The sequence below is a fragment of the Alosa sapidissima genome, chromosome 12 (assembly GCF_018492685.1).
Source record: "Alosa sapidissima isolate fAloSap1 chromosome 12, fAloSap1.pri, whole genome shotgun sequence".
Lineage (NCBI taxonomy): Eukaryota > Metazoa > Chordata > Actinopteri > Clupeiformes > Clupeidae > Alosa > Alosa sapidissima.
In genome coordinates this window covers 23,383,816-23,402,200 of record NC_055968.1, presented here as the reverse complement: position 1 = coordinate 23,402,200, position 18,385 = coordinate 23,383,816, and the positions used below count along the sequence as shown (strand labels likewise).

Genomic DNA, 18,385 nt, shown 5'->3' with positions numbered 1-18,385 from the left:
TGACAGCTCCCTGCCTCCTGAGCCTGTTAGTGTCGGGAGTGTGAGCCATCGCCGGAGGACTGTCTCTAGGAGCTTGACCCGAGGCACTGGGGCAAACACACACAGGGTGAACTGCATGCAACCAACCACAGCTCCTGCACATTTCACCAGCACTGTTGGTCACAGTGGTCTACCCACTAGCTCATGATTAAAATGAAGACAGTGGGTTAATATTGCTGGGAGCAGCTTAATCAATGCTTAATTTTGCTTACACAAAGCACAATGGAATTAAACATGTAGCGGCTAAATTATCTGACAATCATTTACGCTGCAGTAAACACGTTTCGTGTAGTGGAAGGAAACTGCAACAAGATCATCGACATGGAATGAGGTGGTCCTTAGTCAGATGTGTCAGGTTGTTTGTGCGAGGTCAGCGCTCCAATCATTTTTTTTCAACAGGGTGAGCTGTCATTTCTTCAACACCTTGGAAATAGTCGTCCAAGTCCATTTTGATTCCCTCCTCCCATCTCTCTCTACCTCTCTTTCTCTCCCACACACATACACACACCTCTTCATTCTAGCACTAAGTTCTACCCACAACAGCTGTTAAAACAAGGGTGTTATCTGTCACTCCCTGCTCCCTTGGCAGCCGTCATCAGAGTCTATTCTCATCCCTTCCCACTCCGAAGGTGTACAATGAACAAAAAATAGAACCATTTGGAGACTGCACTGAACTCTGACTCCAGATTTCTAGATTGTTAAAATGATAAAGGCGCACATAAGACTGCATTCATGTAATGCACCTGGTAGATGTTTTAACATCCACTTTTGCAAATACAGCAAATACAAATTAGGGTCATTTATATCATTAGATGTAGTCTCAAATAATATCCACTATAAACAATGCCACCCTTTTTATACTCTTACTTCTGTTCCACTCCGTAAAGATGACAAAAAAGCCTTGTAAATGTATAATTTAATTGCTATTATTTCAGAAATGTATGGGCCATAAAGCTTGGCTAGCCGCTGACTATTACGACTCTCAAAATATAATATTTCCTCATTATCAAGCCATATCCTTATCTTAAAATGGCTGTGTCCATAAAAGCTCCAATATCGCAACACAGGAAAGAACAAACTTCTGGTCATTTTTCATCAAGATCTTTATCCAAAGTGGCATTTCACCAAAGTCTCTGGCCTTTCTGAGGCTCCCCCAGTCCTCCTGTTTAACTTTGCCTCGCTGCAACACCCCTTTAAATTGGAGATATATTTGCTATGAGTAGGCAGCAGGATAGATGGGTATATATTCATTACCGGGCACTCATGGGGATCACGGAAGCTCATTCGTCATCTTAATTCATGGGGCACTCAGAACCCACCAGCTCCTTAGGAGGAGGGGGAAAAGGCGGGGGGGGGGGAGAGAGAGAGAGAAAAAAACTTGCAAGGCAAACAATGAGAGCAGGTGACTGGTCACCTTGAGCTTATCTGTGCCTGCATATCGGCCCCAGATCAAACAGGCAGGAATGAAAGGGAGTTCTAACCCATGCCAGCTGAGACCATTCCCGGGGTAGACGCACTTCAGAGGCCATGGCCTGTTGGAACATGAGGCAGGGCGATGGCTGGCTCTACCCGACGGCAGTCTTGTGCGTCTACGGATTTCTTTCCATGATGAGACCAGCGGAGCCTTTCCTCGTTCCCTTCCTCACTGGACCACAGAAAAATTTTACTGTTCAGCAGGTACAGTACAACCCCTTAAAGCAATAGGCTACACTAGCACAGGATACTGTGAGAATTGAGGTACATTCTTCATAATTTGTTCTAGGGTTCATCAGTCTGTCAATTGTCTGTAATTCTATTTGTAGACTCTAAAGGAATTTATTTACCACAGAGTATGGGTGACATCACAAGATACCTATTAACTATTGTGACCATGATACATGACAGTGATTGTACTGGGGGAAAAATACTTGGCGATCATTAAACAATCTGCATTTTCCATCTCCAGATTTCAAGAGATATCTATCCAATATGGGCATACTCCAGTTTATTCCTCCTAATCCCCATGTTTTTGCTGACAGACATGTTGAGGTACAAACCTATTGTTGTCTTGCAAGCGCTGGCCTATTTGGTGTGCTGGTTCCTGTTCTCCTTTGGACATGGCCTCTGGTCCATACAGCTCGCCCTCTTTGCGTACAGCGTGGCAATGGCATGTGATTTGGGCTACTTCTGCTACATCTACAGCATGGTCGGGCAGGAGCACTACCAGCGCGTGACCAGCTATGCCAGGGCAGCGGTTTTACTCGGCTACGCAATGGCCTCTCTGATTAGCCAGCTGCTGGTGTCCATTTGGAGAGTGTCCTTGTTCTGCCTGAATGTGATTACAATCACTTGCCTGTGTGGGGCACTGTTGACCTCCTTGTTTTTACCCATGCCCCAAAGAGGTGTTTTGCTAACGGAGTTCCATGATGAAACTGAATCAAAAACAGATTTGCCCACTCAAACAGCATGGCGGAAAAGGTTCCAAAGGACTTGGAGAGGGCTGAGACATATGCTGGTGGACTGTAAAGAACACTACTCCTCTGTAGCCTTCTTGTTCTTTTGCATTTGGTTTGTGATGGGAAAGTGTGGCTACTATCAGATCTCTGAGTATGTGCAGATTCTGTGGAACCTGAAGAAACCGGAGAACTTCACAGTTTACAACGGAGCTGTTGATGCAGTGGCGACTCTTTCAGGTAAAATAACTATTGCATCATGTGGAGTCTTCCATCTAAGCATTCAAAACAGTCCCCCTGTCTGTGTGTATGTGTGTGTGTTTGTGTTGGGCGGGGGGTGGGGTGTCACGATTCCTTACAACCCTTTGGTGCCAGAAGTTCCTGAAGCTCCATTGCGCTACTTTTTCATAGCATCACAGTGATGTCATCTACCAAGCACTAAAGCAAACAAAATATATGCATTTTAATGCATCATTCTAGTTTGTGTAAATTTAAATGTAAAATGGTAAGGCACAAAAATTTGTCTTTTAAACCGGTGCACAGCATTGGACTACACAGCATTAGAAATAAGCATTATGGCATTGCACATTGGTGTATTTCCAGCTCTTATAGACATTGACATTGGTAGGAAAAGATAAACATCCTCCCATAAACATATATGCAATAATGCGGAAAAGCCTACTGGATGAAAGTATTTCTGTTATAAGAGAAACAATGCATGCTGAGATTGTATCACAGCCCTAATATATTTAAAACAAGTTGAGTATTCAACAAAACCATATAGGTATGTTGCAAACCTATAACATGCACGCTATCTCTACACAACAGTTTCACAAGTCTCTCTCTCACAACAGTCTGTATTCTACTCAGATGTGACTGTCTCTCCTACAGCAGACTAAAATTTTCCACTCAATTCACTGAATGCTGAAGCAGTAAAATCCACCTTGAGAATTGAAAGTCCTCTCATATAGCATTTAGTTCCACTTCACAGACTTTCAAGTGTAGTCCGCAGAGAGAAAGACGGGAAAAGGGAGTAACTTGTTTCCTTTCAAATATCATTTCTGTTGCTTTGACACTTTGACACCCAAATGACTGTCTCAGTTCAACCTTGAGTCTCTGTGGAGTGTGTTTGAACACTCCTTCCTGGAGAGTGAGAAAACAACATCAAGACCAGGGTTCAATTACCACTGAGAATTTCACACAGTGATTCAAATAACGCACCAGCCATTTCAGTATGCTGAAAGCATGGGTTATTTCTCATTAAGCCGGCAATTTCTTCAGTGTAAATACTCTCTTCGACTCTCCCAAGAGGAACGAACTCAAAAATGCCTCACAGGGAACACAATCTCAGTCTAGTGTATAAGAGCACTCACCTGCATGCAGTCGGGTACAGTATGAAAACTCACTGCTCCATCAGTGGAGAGATGGCTACAGTGACATCCAATGATATGGCACAGAACACCTTGCACTTAACTAGTGTTCCTCTTAATTGAGTCAATAGTGAAATCTATGATATGAGCTTTAATGGCCTCCAGCAATGTCCACTCTCTTTTTTATTGTGAACTCAGTTCCATTAATCAACCTCTTGACGCCCAATACGGATTAAGGCATGTCTTGAATAATTACCAGGAATGTGGCCATACTCATTCGGTTTCAATTTATGTCATTATTGCCTTCTTCTTCAAAGATTAAGAGCAGCATAGAGATATTAGCAGCTCAATAACCTGACCCAATTTTTTGCATGGGACAATGGTGGCAGTGAATGACATAATTCCCATTAGGATTCCCTATCAGAATTGATTAAATACATTCCTAATACAGTGTGTGGTCATTAGGACTTACCATATGCAATTAGTATTGATCCAAAGAGGTGGCACGGGGTGATGAGCTATAATCTTTGTCAGGGACGGCTGACTATATTCCATTACCATCAAGAGGTTTGGAGATAATTTAATGCCCTTGTCTTGTTGGAGACGGGTGTTGCTCTCAGTTTTCACATTTTGTAGAAGGACTGATATTTCATCCTGTGGGGCAGGGACAGGCAAGGATATTCTGAATGTATAACCTTTGCAATTCATCACTGCTATCCCAAACAAAAATGTTTAACACAGCCTGACACCAGAAGTGGCAGAATATAAAAGCTAGTATAGAGTGACTCCTAGTGGTAGTGATTGGTATTGATAACAAAAGTCCATCATGTCTGAATGACTACCGCCCAGTAGCCCTGACGTTTACAGTGATGAAGTGTTTTGAGAAGCTTGTGAAAAACATTATCTGCTCATCCCTCCCTGCCTCCTTCGACCCCCTCCAATTTGCTTACAGAGCCAACAGGTCTACAGAGGATGCCATCTCAAACCTCATGCACACCACCTTAACTCACCTGGAGGAGGGGAATGGGAATTATGTGAGGATGCAGTTCATTGACTTTAGCTCAGCATTCAACACGATAGTACCTCTCACCTTGGTCACAAAGATGAAGGCCTTAGGACTGAACACCACCCTGTGTCACTGGATATTTGACTTCCTCCCCAACCGTTCACAAGTGGTTAGAGTGGGGGGTCTGACATCTGACTCATTAACCATCAGCACTGGTGCTCCCCAAGGCTGTGTTTTGAGTGCACTGCAGTTGACACAGTGATCTTGGGCCTGATTAGTAACAACAATGAACAGCACTACTTGGATCAGGTTGATAAGGTGGCACAGTGGTGTCAATCTAACAGCTTGACACTGAATATTAATAAAACCAAGGAAATGGTAGTGGATTACAGAAGGAAGCAGCAGAACTACAGTTACACCCCACTAATGATCAGCGGGCAACCTGTAGAGAGAGTCACAAGTTTTAAATACCTTGGTGTCCACATTACTGAAGACTTAACATGGACTGTTAACACTCAATATGTTCTGAAGAAGTCCAGACAACGACTCTACTTCCTTCGTCAGCTAAGGAAATTCAAAGTTTCTACATCCATCATGAAGGCCTTCTACACTTCAGCGGTTGAGAGTGTTCTAACTGGTAGCATCATCACCTGGTATGGGAACTCCACAGTTAGAGATTGTAGTACTCTGCAGAGAGTAGTGCGCTCAGCTGAACGTACTATAAGAACTCAACTCCCTGCTCTACAAGATATCTATTCCAGAGGAGTACTCCTAAGAGCCCAAAAGATTCTGAAGGACTCTTCCCATCCTAACAATGGATTATTCCTACCGCTGAAATCAAGAAGACGCCTATGTAGTCACAAAGCCAGAACTGAGAGACTCAGGAGAAGTTTTTATCCCCAGGCCATCCGAACTCTGAACTCACACTATACTGACTTTGCACACATTCACTCCTCAGCACTCTCAAACATTTCCCAACTCTGAATTCACACTATACTGAATTTGCACTCATTCACTCCTCAGCACTCACTCCCACACACACACACCTACATGACTTTTAGCACTTCCCTCTCCCTATGCTACAGACCTTTTATTTATTTTCTTATTTCATCACACGTCAAAACACACACACACACACACACACACACACACACACACACACACACACACACACACACACACACACACACATATATCTGACTTTCTCCAACTTTTGCACATCTCCATAGAACTTTTTATTTATTATTTTTAATTTCTCCTCCATCTATCTACCCATGTCCTTGATTGCCTAGCCTTTCTGCCCCCCCCACCCCCATCCCCATCCCCAACACACACACACACAAAACACACACACTTACATCATCACTGTCATCACTTCACATACATACAGTACTTTGCTTGCAATAGTAAGTCCCTTCATCATACTTACAGCACACTGCCCCCCCCCCCCTCCCTCCCTACACAGCACATTATTTAATCAGGTGCCCCCCCCCCCCAATCCCAATCCTCCCCCACCTTTCTTATGCAGCCCTTGCCACTTAATCTACTAAACCCCTCATCTACTGCACTTTTTACCCCCCCCCCCCCCCCCCCCCCACTTTGCACAAATAGGCTGACACCAGACATAATTTCACTGCATTTCTTACTTCCAGTAACTATATGCATGTGACAATAAACTTCCTTGTATCTTGTATCCTTGTGTTTCTTGTCTCTACCTTTTTCATTCTGCCACAACTGTCGTCCATAGTTTGTATAACAAATGAAATAGTGTACCAACACCTCAGGAATGCAACTATTCATCAATAATAAATTATGTTATAAGAAAACCTATTTCTTATTTAAGGAAAGCAAATACAGATTAGGGACATTGTTCTACAGCAGTGTTTCTCAAACTTTTTCAGACCAAGGACCGCTTAACCAATAAAAACAAAAACTCACAGACCACCTAGCTAAAAAAAATGAGACCTACTTAAATAATATATTACACAATAGGCCTACTCACTGGACTACCTTGCTTATTGTCTTTGCACTTTGCTTATTGTGTCAGAGGATTCATATGATTTAAACTGGCATAGCTTGCATAGGCAATGTTGCAGAACTGTTTGGATTTACATACAAGTTGGTTCAATATTGCAAACAACTCATCTATATTATATTTTACCACGTCTGCTCGCAGACCACATAGGGATAGCTTGCGGACCACCAGTGGTCCCCGGACCACACTTTGAGAAACACCGTTCTACAGATATATAGTATATTACGAAGAATGTGTTTGTAATTACTCTTCTCTGTTCATGTATATAGCTGCTCATATCTCTGTTAATGTGTGTGGGAGTAGGTGCGGCAGCATCTGTGGCCGTGGGTCACACTACCCTGAACTGGTCTCTGTGGGGGGAGCTATCCCTGGGTGTGTTCTCCACTCTCAGTGCTGGTTCTGTCTACCTCATGGACCTCACCAGTAACATATGGATTTGCTATGGCTGCTACATCATCTTCAAGTCTATCTACATGCAACTCATTACCATCTGCGTGTAAGAAATGCCATTCATACTCCCTGAGCTTCATCCACAACACACCAGTGCATGAGGTAGAGCTTGTGAGGTAGAGCTTGATCATCAGTAAACTAAAATACTGATGGGGAAATAAAGCTTTGTTACCTTAAAGGTGCAGTCCACAATTCAAATCCAATACACATTTAGTAAAATTCTGATAATTGCTCCTTATGTTTTTTTTTTTCAGCTATCTGTTGTGGTGTCAAAAACCTCATATGTTCATATACAGCCTTGGCTCTGAAAATGTAAAACAAACATAGTGGCTTGCTCAAAGCCTAAGCCATGAACAATTCCAATCAATAGTATGTTGCTTCAAGAGAAGGGTGTGATTTCATTGGTTGTTGAGCTCAAATCTATATTACAAATATAGACTACATCTTTAGCAATAGTTAGATGGCATTAACCAAATGATTAAACTTGTAACATCTACCCTGCAAAACTGTAGATGTAAATAGCCCAATTCCTTGATGGTCACAACAAATGTATTACAATACATGTTTTGCTAGTTTTATTATAATAAATGGCATGTTTACAAACATGTTTCTACCATGTTTTTATGTTCTGCATCATTGGGTTAATAGATAACATTTAGTAGTTTCATTTTAATTTAATCATGTAAATGCAATGTGTACAAATGATTTATCTGCCTCTCAGTTTTCAGATAGCGAAAACCCTGAGTAAGGAACACTATGCGCTGGTCCTTGGTATCAACAACTTTGCAGCAATGGCTCTCCAGGCCCTTCTCACGGCAGTTGTGCTGAACACCAAGAGTCTTCAATTAACTGTGGCCACCCAGGTAGGCTGCATGCCTACTGAATGAATGAACCTCTGACCTGCCATTTCAAAGACCACATGTTGTGATTGAATTATAATATCACCAGTGTCCCATACATCTTGCAGCAGCAAGGTATTGAGATTTTCTTTAAACAAGTTTTTTTTCCCCTCTCATTGCAGTTCCTTATATATGCAACCTACTTTGGAGTCATTTCCCTGATATTCCTGATCAGAGGAGTGTACAGTGTGTACGCAACTAAACAGTCCCTGCTAGAAAGCGACAGCCAAGAAGAGCAAATCATTGAGGGACAGACTGGCTTACCAGAGGCAACAGAGGTTTAGCAGTGTTTCACTCAATCACTAACATCTCAAGGCATGAGCACCTAAAATGTTTTATGTGCCTCAGATTAACATTGAATTTCAGATTAATAAAGTGTCAAATGTGTCATTAGTTTTGTTTGTATTTTGTTTATGTCTATTGTACAATTAATCACTGTGTAAGAGATATTAAGTACAGTTGGGTTATCTTCCTACACAAATGTGTAATTGTGATAAAGAAACACTCCCACTGATTGCAATGTCAAGAACAGACCTCTAAACATGCAATGTGTACGTGCACCCACCAGAGAGCACTATGACAATAAAAATCCACTAGTTATGGTTATGGTTATGGTTACGCTTTTGTCCAAAGCGACATACAAAACAATATAATACTTAAATTTAACAGCAAACACATTAAGATGTTGGTCAGACTATAATAAGAAGAATAGCAATAATAAACAACAATGTCAATTCAATCAATAGCCTAATGAAATAAACAATAAAAAGAGGGAAAAAAGCAATAATAAACAATAAACTAGTTCAAATAAAATAAAATAAAATAGTTACTGCATGTCTGTGGTCTGTGACTATAATATTGAGATGCTACTTGAAATAAATGTGCCTTTGGAAGGATGCCAGTAGAGATAAAAGAGGCTGGGCAACACCTCAAACAAATGTATTTAAAAAACATGAAAACGCATGATTCAAAACAAACATAATGTAATAGTACAGCCATAGAAACTGATCTTATGCACCAGATAAGTGGCCGTCAAAAGGGTTTCGTATTTCATTTGACAATGAATATGAAAGTATAATAGGTCATCAGACAGGGAGATACATTTCTAATTTTTACCCATCATCTTGTTGTAATCTGAACTGCCATGAACAATAATAATGAAGAAGGCTTTTAAGTAATTGGATTGTAAATACATAGCAGACAACCATGACAGTAATACCTGCCATCATTACAAACATTACCAACCTAATGGTTGCAATTTGAAGATTTTGCTGGTCCCAATGTAAGTGCATAAACACTATATACTGAAGTGTATGAAAGCATGGACAAAAGATCAGCAATGAGTATATGAGAAAGAAACACTATTGGAAAAGCCTGCCAGATGATTGCAGGACAGTCACAACATGAGCAGAATGAATAGGACAGACATTTTGGGAGGCAGACAAGAACCCCAAAACTGGACGTGAATAAGGTCCGGATGTCAGATAAGCACAAATCTTTACCCTCTCTCTCTCTCTCTCTCCCTCCCTCTCTCTCTCTCTCTCTCTCTCTCCCTCTCTCTCTCTCCTTCTCTCTCTCTCCCTCTGAGCCCCCTTGAGGAGGGCATAAGAGTGCTGAGGAAACATACTCACTGACCCCATGCTACACTCTCACTGATTATGTCCAAGTCCATTTACTAAGGCCGTTTATTCGATCATAAGTACTTTATACAGTAATCTGTCACTTCGCACATCACTCTCGTTGCCATGTGACATTCATCTTTGCTGTTAAGCACATGCTAATCTAAACCTAATTTCTTTTGATTTTATGGTGAATTCTATAAATGACTATGAACTCACTGAAATCCCACATGAAATCCCACATATCTCTTAAAGTAGCAACACACAAAACAGTACAATGTGTAGTCCAGCATTATCTAACAAGTCCTAGATGACTGATATCGTAGATATACTGACTTTAGTTACTCCAAAGATTAATCAAGCAAAAGTGAAAGCCCTGTACAAAAAATAATGTGAAAAGCTGTCAGCTGGGCAACTGTCAGCTTGTGATAACGGAGAGCTCGAATGAAAAGTTGAGAACATGGATGAATCTTCATGCATGTAATGCCCAGTATTGCCACAGTTACCTTGAAAAAAGTAATCTGATTACTGATTACTCCTTTAAAAAGTAAGTTAGTTACTTTACTGATTACTTGATTTTAAAAGTAACTAAGTTAGATTACAAGTTACTTTATTAGTTACTTTCAGCAGCTGCCGACAACACCCCCACCACCTCAACATAAAAATGATAACCGGTTTTGCCAATACTCACTATACTGGAAGTGCATTTTAACAGTAATGTCAACAATGTATAGCAGACATCCCAACCTAACCTACTTAGATACTGAAATTCAGATGTTTGTTCATGTCTAGTCAGTACACCAAATAGGAAGGCCTATTGATAGAAATGGTGATAGTAAAATATGTAGATTTTGGTAGTTTGGCCTTTTCATGTAGCCTTGGCAACTAGCCATCTAGTATAGGCCTGAGTAATATGCAAATGAAATTACACTTGTTAAACTCACCTCAACAAGTCTTTTGCGGTCATTTAACCCGCCGTGAGCAATGCTAAAGTCACTGTTACAAACAGTGCAGTGTGCAAGTAACGCGCTACTAAGTAACGTGTTACTGGCATCACTGGTAATGCCATCTCACATTAATATTGTGGTTGAATATACAGTATGTCTATGTAGGAAATAATCTGCATAATTGTAAGGATGTTATTTAGGGAATGATGCTACAGTTGTAACATGCTTCATCATCTGAAACAAACTTAACAAAGTAAAGATACAATTGACAACACAGACTTTATTGTAACTTACAATATAAAAACTGACAAACTACAAATCTGACAGGGACAGGATGAGATGCATAAACATGAAATTCATGGTACTGATGTAACACAATGTAAGATGTTTATGAAAAAAACAAGTCAAACAATTTCTGCTCTTAATGAGCTTTCTGTTGTAAACTAAATTTCCTTTCTAAGTTTGCTTTTCCTTTCTAAGTTTGCAGAATTGATGCCTTGTCATACAGCAGGCTATATTCAAAAACTGGAGCAACAACAACAGCATTCAGATGATGTGCGCATAAGTAAATATTATGTTGCAATCAATTCTAAAGGTGGCTATATGTAGGCCAATCACTCATTACTATATTTACATAAAGGGACATTTCCTTGTAGTGGTAAACAGACAGGATTAAGATGTAAAAGGTTAGAAATGTATGCATGGTCATAACCAACCTAATCCAGAGTTTATCCTGATCAAGAGATGTGTGAGTGTGCAAGTGCCTGAGTTAATTATAAGGGAGAGGCGTAAGCCCCAGCAGACTGCAAGATCCAGGAAAAATACTGAGTGTATTGCTTGCCCCAATTCCTACCATAGTTTCTTAAATCTTCTGTGTATTCTACATGTAATCTATAGAATTGACAGCTGATTAATCACACATGAGCCTTGAAACCCACATAGAGATAAATTAAATATGTTTAGTGTTTTGTGCAGTAGATACGTCAGGTAGATTTTCTTAAAATTAGGTATTTTAAAAAATGTTGATGTTTTTTGTTTTATTCATGTCCTACCAGAGGTATGCTGTGCTGTGAATCAGAACATTTTCTCTTGGCAGGCTGTTAAAAACCTTCAGTGATAGTATAGTATGAAATTATAATAGAATAAAAAAGAAGTATGACAAATGATCAAATCCACTGCAATATGGCTGCTGTGTTAACTGATTAACTGAGACAGCCAATTATTTAGATCAGTGGTCCCCAAACTTTTTCTTCCGAGGGCCAGCTCTATGCCTGGCTCTAAGAGAGGGCCAGAGACTCAGAGTACATCAACCATAAATAGCTTAGTGCTGTGAACAACAGCAGTCTACCTTAGTTGAATATTCCATTACATTTAATCATCACTGCAATTTAATACCATTGCTAGCTGTGTTTATGTTGCCACCATGCCATATCAGTGTAAAATGTAGCTCAAATGAAATAATACTAATAAAAAGACTCTGTTTCTTTGCATACATAGCTCAAGTTGTGAACAAGCAATATCCTACAAATAATTTAAAGTTATCAAACTATGAGAGTTTTATGAAGTGCTGGCAAACACATCTGAAATTACCACCATTCTAACTTTCACTCACCTGATGAGAACGTGTGAATAAAAAATTTAAATAATTATCCCAGAAATATGACTTGAATAGAAGTTAGTTAGTTATTAACAAATAATTGATAAACTTTTAGAATACTTTGAGTACTGATGCAGTCAGCATAGGCCTCTTACATTGTTTGCAGGTAGGCCTACATAGGGGCAGCCGTGGCCCACTGGTTAGCACTCTGGACTTGTAACCGGAGGGTTGCCGGTTCGAGCCCCGACCAGTGGGCTGCGGCTGAAGTGCCCTTGAGCAAGGCACCTAACCCCTCACTGCTCCCCGAGCGCCGCCATTGTAGCAGGCAGTTCACTGCGCCGGGATTAGTGTGTGCTTCACCTCACTGTGTGTACACTGTGTGCTGTTTGTGTTTCACTAATTCACCGGTTGGGTTAAATGCAGAGACCAAATTTCCCTCACGGGATCAAAAAAGTATATATACTTATACTTATTTCATTCCGTTTTCGATGGCAAACGCGAAACAGCACCAAAACAACCACCAGTGGACAAAAAGAGTATTACATGTGTACTGTTAAGACTCGCCATAGAGAATGAATGGGGAAATTACGGATGTTATAGTTTGACGATGTCGTACTTCCGTGCGGGCCAGATGCTATATACCACAGATATGTTTTGGGGGGCCACCCAAAATGAATCGGGCCGTAGTTTGGAGACCACTGATTTAGATCAAGGAGGGGTTGTTGGAACATTTTTTTAGACTTAAAGAAGGCCCAGATTCCTTTTATCTAAATTATCTCATTTTAATTTCCAGATGCCATTATTTGGATTGAGTCATATATATATAAAAAAAAACGGTCGCAGTTTGTTAGAGTGCAGCATTTGCATGTCCACAGGTGTCCCACAGGGATCCATATTTGGTCCACTCTTATTTACACTCTATGTCAACATTCTGCCAACTGTCTGCCCCAATTCCAACATTTACATATGCAGATGACACAGTCATCTTCATACATAGTAGCAGTGCAGATCAAGATGCAGGTCAGTTAACAAATGTGATGCAACATGTTACAGCATGGTTAAAACAAAATGGTCTACAATTAAATGTGTCCATTTGTTTTTAGCAAGTCAAAACAACACTTACAGAGCCAGGTGTTCTTATAGCAGTTGGTCTTAAAGTTGAAGTATCTTGGCGAGCTAATTAATTGATTGAAATTCATTTAAAGCTACATTTAAAAAAAGCTTTGTCAGCGGGTCAAGTTTAACCTGGCAAATTTTAGCTATATCAGCAACTGCATGTCAACAGAGGCTGTGGTTATGTATATACTCAATGATCATCTCTCATATAACATCTGTCTTATGTATAAGATTTGTAATTTGTAAGACAAAAAGATTTGTCTGTTGGAATAAACTATCCAGAAAACAGCTTTGCTTTGAAAATTTGATACAATTGATTCCACCAGTGATGACTAAATCATTCAACTTTTTTTTTTAATTCATTTGCTGCCGATCTTAACCAGGACTTTCTGAATGAAGAGATATATCTCAATGAAACCTTCTGGATTAAATAGAAATAGATCAATAGAAATAAAATAGAATAAATAAAAATATTGTTATCTTACATTTATGAAATGCATGACATTTTGGGATAGTGTATGTCATTAAATCTTTCCATGGGTGCATAGACAGGGCCATAATAGGGCTGCACCTTACTATGGGCCCCAGACAGGAACTTCTCTCATGCTTTACACTGCACAAAATGAAATCTAACCAAGTGTTTTTAATCTTATGATAAGGTCAAAAAATCTATTTGGTATTGTTTTTAGTATGAAAAGACTTAGGGCCAGATGTATGTACATTTGCAAACGTAGCGTTATCAGCGTCATAGACAAACCGCACATTGCGAAAGCTGTCAGACCCAAGTTTCCCTCGTATTTATCAATCGTTCAATCCTTAGTGTAAACTGCACTTTTCTCTGCCTTTCTCCGCCCATAAACGCAATTTATGAACGTCCACAACTGAATGGCAGCGCCTACAAGCGCAGTTGAATGAAGTTAACTGATGACAACATTAAAAAGAATCAAACGTTTAGCATCATGAAATAATACCATACATGATAACAAGATAATGAAGATCAGTAGTTCTACTCAAAATACTTGTGCACGTAGGCTATGGAAGATTGGTCAAATCTAGCAAGTAGGAAAGTTTAAGTGAATGACGTGAAAGTGAAAGTAAGACATTCGAAAGGCCAACGAAAGTTAATGTTGCTTTTGATAGTACAAAGACTTACAAAACTGGTGCTCTAAATAGCGATTCTGTTGTCTTTGAAAGGTTCTCTTATTGACGCATTGAACTGCAATTTGGATTAACACCTGCTTTTACAAGGCGAAAGTAGGCCTATTTAGGCGCAGAATAGACTTGCGCTTTCAGGAGCAGTCTTTGTACATACCGCGGAATACATAATTAGGCGCTCTTCACTCTTCCCCTCCCATCTTTTTACGCTAAACTCCCACTTTCCCCTGGATCCTCCCATGAATGCATATGCATGACATTAAAAACGCAATCTGCCACTTTCAGCTCCCGCGACAGGCAGTTTGCGCTTTTACATCATTGCGGCCTGTTTGTATACCTCGCAATGATTTTACACGCACGTTGCAAAACAAATACGCCTGAAGTGGGCGCAAAAGCGTTAGTACATCTGGCCCTCAGTGCTCTCTAGAAAGATCATTTTGACTTAATTTAAGAAGACTTCGACTTATTTTAAGGTGTCTTATCAAGACAAATTTACTTATTTACACACTGGCAGACAAATTTGCTTGTTTTTTGAACAAATTTGCTTAACGCACTGGCAGAAAAAAATGCTTTTACAGGATGAGATGTCTTAAAATAAGTCAAACTTTTCTTAAATTAAGTCAAATGATTTCACAAAAAAGCACTAGGTAAGTCTCTATACTGAACACAATACAAAATGAGTTTCTTTCTTGATATAAGATTAATAATCTTGGTTAGATTTTATTAGATAAGCAGTTTTTGCAGTGTACCTATTGAGGACACATCATGTGGGAGCAAGGACAGGAGACTCCCTGCTTCAGCACATTACTCATATGGGAGGATATATTGATGGAGTCTCTGTGTGCATGCATTCCTGAGGCTCTGCTCAATAGCATGCAGCAAAAGTGAATGGCATTGAGCTATTTGGTAAGCCTTTACAAAGCTTTACAGAAAAATAAGACAGCTCGCTAAAGTTGAAATTAGAGGATACTATTGCAACAACGCTTATGAAGGCAGCCTCAGGAACTATTCTGACAGCATATAACTGCATTACATTTGAACCAAAACCTTCGCATTCTATGACATAGAATGGATGAACAGAGTATTTTACATTGTTTGTAGATGTTACATATAAGTTGTAGTTGTAGAACATATAAGGTATACAACTTTGATCTGTTAAAAATGTTCTGATGCTCTGATTCTATTTTACAAGGCCAATTACAACCATTTAATTCAGGGGTGTCAAACTCATATTAGGTAGTGGGCCGGATTTGTTGGAATGAGACCTCGTGAGGGGCCGTCATTGTCATGGTCATTATCATTTTTCTGCACGGGTATCAGAGTGTTGTTAGATGATATCACTTATGAGCAAACAAGTACAAATAATGTACTGCTGTCATATACTGCTCTTTCTCTCTTGAAATGCCCTAGGCTACTTCCATGTTAATTTTTCCGCTTTTTCCTTCCTGTGGATGGTTTGTAGTGTTAGGTTTAATCAATTTATCATAGAGATATTGCTTATTACATATTGTTGAAGACAACTGGATGTGCATCTTTTTTTTTGTAATTTTCCCTTCCTACCCAAATCATCTGGGGGGCCGTATGAAACCTGCTGGCGGGTCTGATCTGGCCCCCGGGCCTTATGTTTGACACCCCTGCTTTTAATTAGTTGGGGCAATAAAATGGCACATTTTAGCTGTTTTACATTCTATGTCATCTTTTAAGTTTCTGACTGTTATTCTGAAGTGCTGCTGTGAACACAGGACCAATGCAGCCCAGAATCAAACACCCTCAAAAGTGAGCATGTGTGAGTCAGAAAAGTCAGTTAATTTATTCAGATGTTTGGTTATAAATAGACTGCACTTGCCTTTTTTATTTATTTTGAGATATTCCATGACTCACATCTACCGACTAAAAGTGCAGGTTTCCGCATTTATTTCCGCACTTATTTCTAGATGCATATTGGTTATCTTATCACAGTAGTATTCTGCCAAAGTCACTGTGCCAAATAGATAGCAGGAGTGAATCTCTGATTTGTGGATGTCTACACTGTTGCCAACTCACAGTGCCACAACACTCCAGGGGCCTCAGAGATCCTGGATACCAGACTGAGTCTTGATCATGTATGCACCACAGACTAATCGGCTAATGTTTTAACGAACATGGGCAAATGGAGCACACCTCAGAGGAGCAAGAGCAATTTAACTGTGAGGCAATTATTGTGGTACTTTGATTTTCTTTTTTATGTTCCAAAAAACTATGAATGCTGTTGCTGTGTCTATCACAGTAATTTGAAAGCAAAGTCTACCTTTAGTGTTGATTAAATGGAAGAGCTTGTGTGGTTGTCTTATCTGATGGAACCGGAGAGTTTCATCTGTCTAAGTGCAGATCTGCTTACCAAAGCTCAAATATGCCTACACTGTCTGTGCCTCTCCAAAGCTCCAAAGCTTATTTTTCCATGTACAATTTTACAATGCACTTAAAGTTGTTACGCACACATGCACACGCACACACACACACACACACACACACACATTTTTTTTTTATTCCAAAAAGATTAACGTATGACCTACAAGCCAACAATCATGTACTGACAAGAGGCCTTAATATGACTTCCTTTTTTGTAGAGCTTTAGTGCGTGTGTAACAGTCTTGGGTGAGCCTCTGACATTCTAGGTATTGTCACGAAAGGCAGCACAGCTTGTCATGTTTGAAATTGACATTACACAGTGGAGAGTGGGGCTGGTTGAGCCATTTTTAGCAGTTTTTTGTAAAACTGTGAGAGTCATGCACTAAAGGAAATTTTGACTGTTTTTGCTATTAATTAATTCGGAGTGTCTATTTAACCCCTGGTACTGTACGAATAGCCTTGGCCACACAGCTGAGCTATTCACACCCTGTGACATAACAACAAAAAGACGTTGCTCACGTGCACAAAAAACATGGCGGACATTTGTTTTTCCGTCAGCAGAGAGTGAAGAATTCTGAATGGTTTCGGCACTAATATCTGTTCAAATTAAGTTTTAGATTGGAAAGTTGTGTTTTATTTTCATAATCTTCGTTCAGTGAACACATACAACTGTCAGTTTGTTAGTTAACAGAAATGTCGTGAATATGTCGCTCAGGCCTATAAACTATAAGTTTACCTGCAAACAACCCTCAAGTGGTGGAAGTAGATAGTGCAGTGGTCACAGATGGTTTAGTATGTGGGAGACTAGAGTTTGATTTCTGCATGATGTGTTTTGGCAGAGTAAGTGCGCACGTTCACCAACGTCTTTGGAGAGAAGACGCGCAATTTGAACAAGAAATCGGTTCTCAAACTGAAGTTTGATTGCAACAATTAGCTAGTTCAAGCACCAGGGTGTAAATAGCATACAATACTATAAACACCAGGGTACAAATAGCATCCACTTCTAACTATACATTGATACAAACAGCATTATTCAGAGTGTCTAGTGAGCTATTCACACCCTGTGATGTAACAACAAAAACATGTTGCTTGTTTTTTTTTATTATTATTATTACATTGTGTGATCAATATGCCAGAGTAAATGCACAGGAGTGCAAATAGCATACACTGATATTTGTACCAGATGGGGTATTAATAGAACACATTGCTGTGTGCACCGGGGTATGAATAGCATACATTGATATTTGTACCAGACGAGGTATTACTGTAATAGAACACATTGCTGTGTGCACCGGGTAATAGAATTTACTTCTAATTGCACCAGGGTACGAA

The 18,385-nt window shown here is 39.8% G+C and overlaps 1 protein-coding gene across 1 annotated transcript; it reads left to right on the top strand.

The window, feature by feature from the left end:
* The first annotated feature begins 1,566 nt into the window (after positions 1–1,566).
* On the top strand, positions 1,567–8,618 carry LOC121677963 (thiamine transporter 2-like). Its single transcript, XM_042057113.1, has 5 exons — positions 1,567–1,716; positions 1,985–2,711; positions 7,186–7,378; positions 8,054–8,195; positions 8,354–8,618. The coding sequence occupies exons 1-5, from the start codon at positions 1,567–1,569 to the stop codon at positions 8,513–8,515; spliced, it is 1,374 nt and encodes a 457-aa protein (XP_041913047.1). The 3' UTR covers positions 8,516–8,618.
* Positions 8,619–18,385: the final 9,767 nt, after the last annotated feature.

Excerpts from the sequence above, each read along its gene's own strand:
- LOC121677963 (XM_042057113.1), top strand. The coding sequence starts at position 1,567 with ATGGCCTGTTGGAACATGAGGCAGGGCGATGGCTGGCTCTACCCGACG. Across the intron at positions 7,379-8,053 it reads CAACTCATTACCATCTGCGT|TTTTCAGATAGCGAAAACCC; the intron begins GTAAGAAATGCC and ends TCTGCCTCTCAG. Across the intron at positions 8,196-8,353 it reads AATTAACTGTGGCCACCCAG|TTCCTTATATATGCAACCTA; the intron begins GTAGGCTGCATG and ends CTCTCATTGCAG.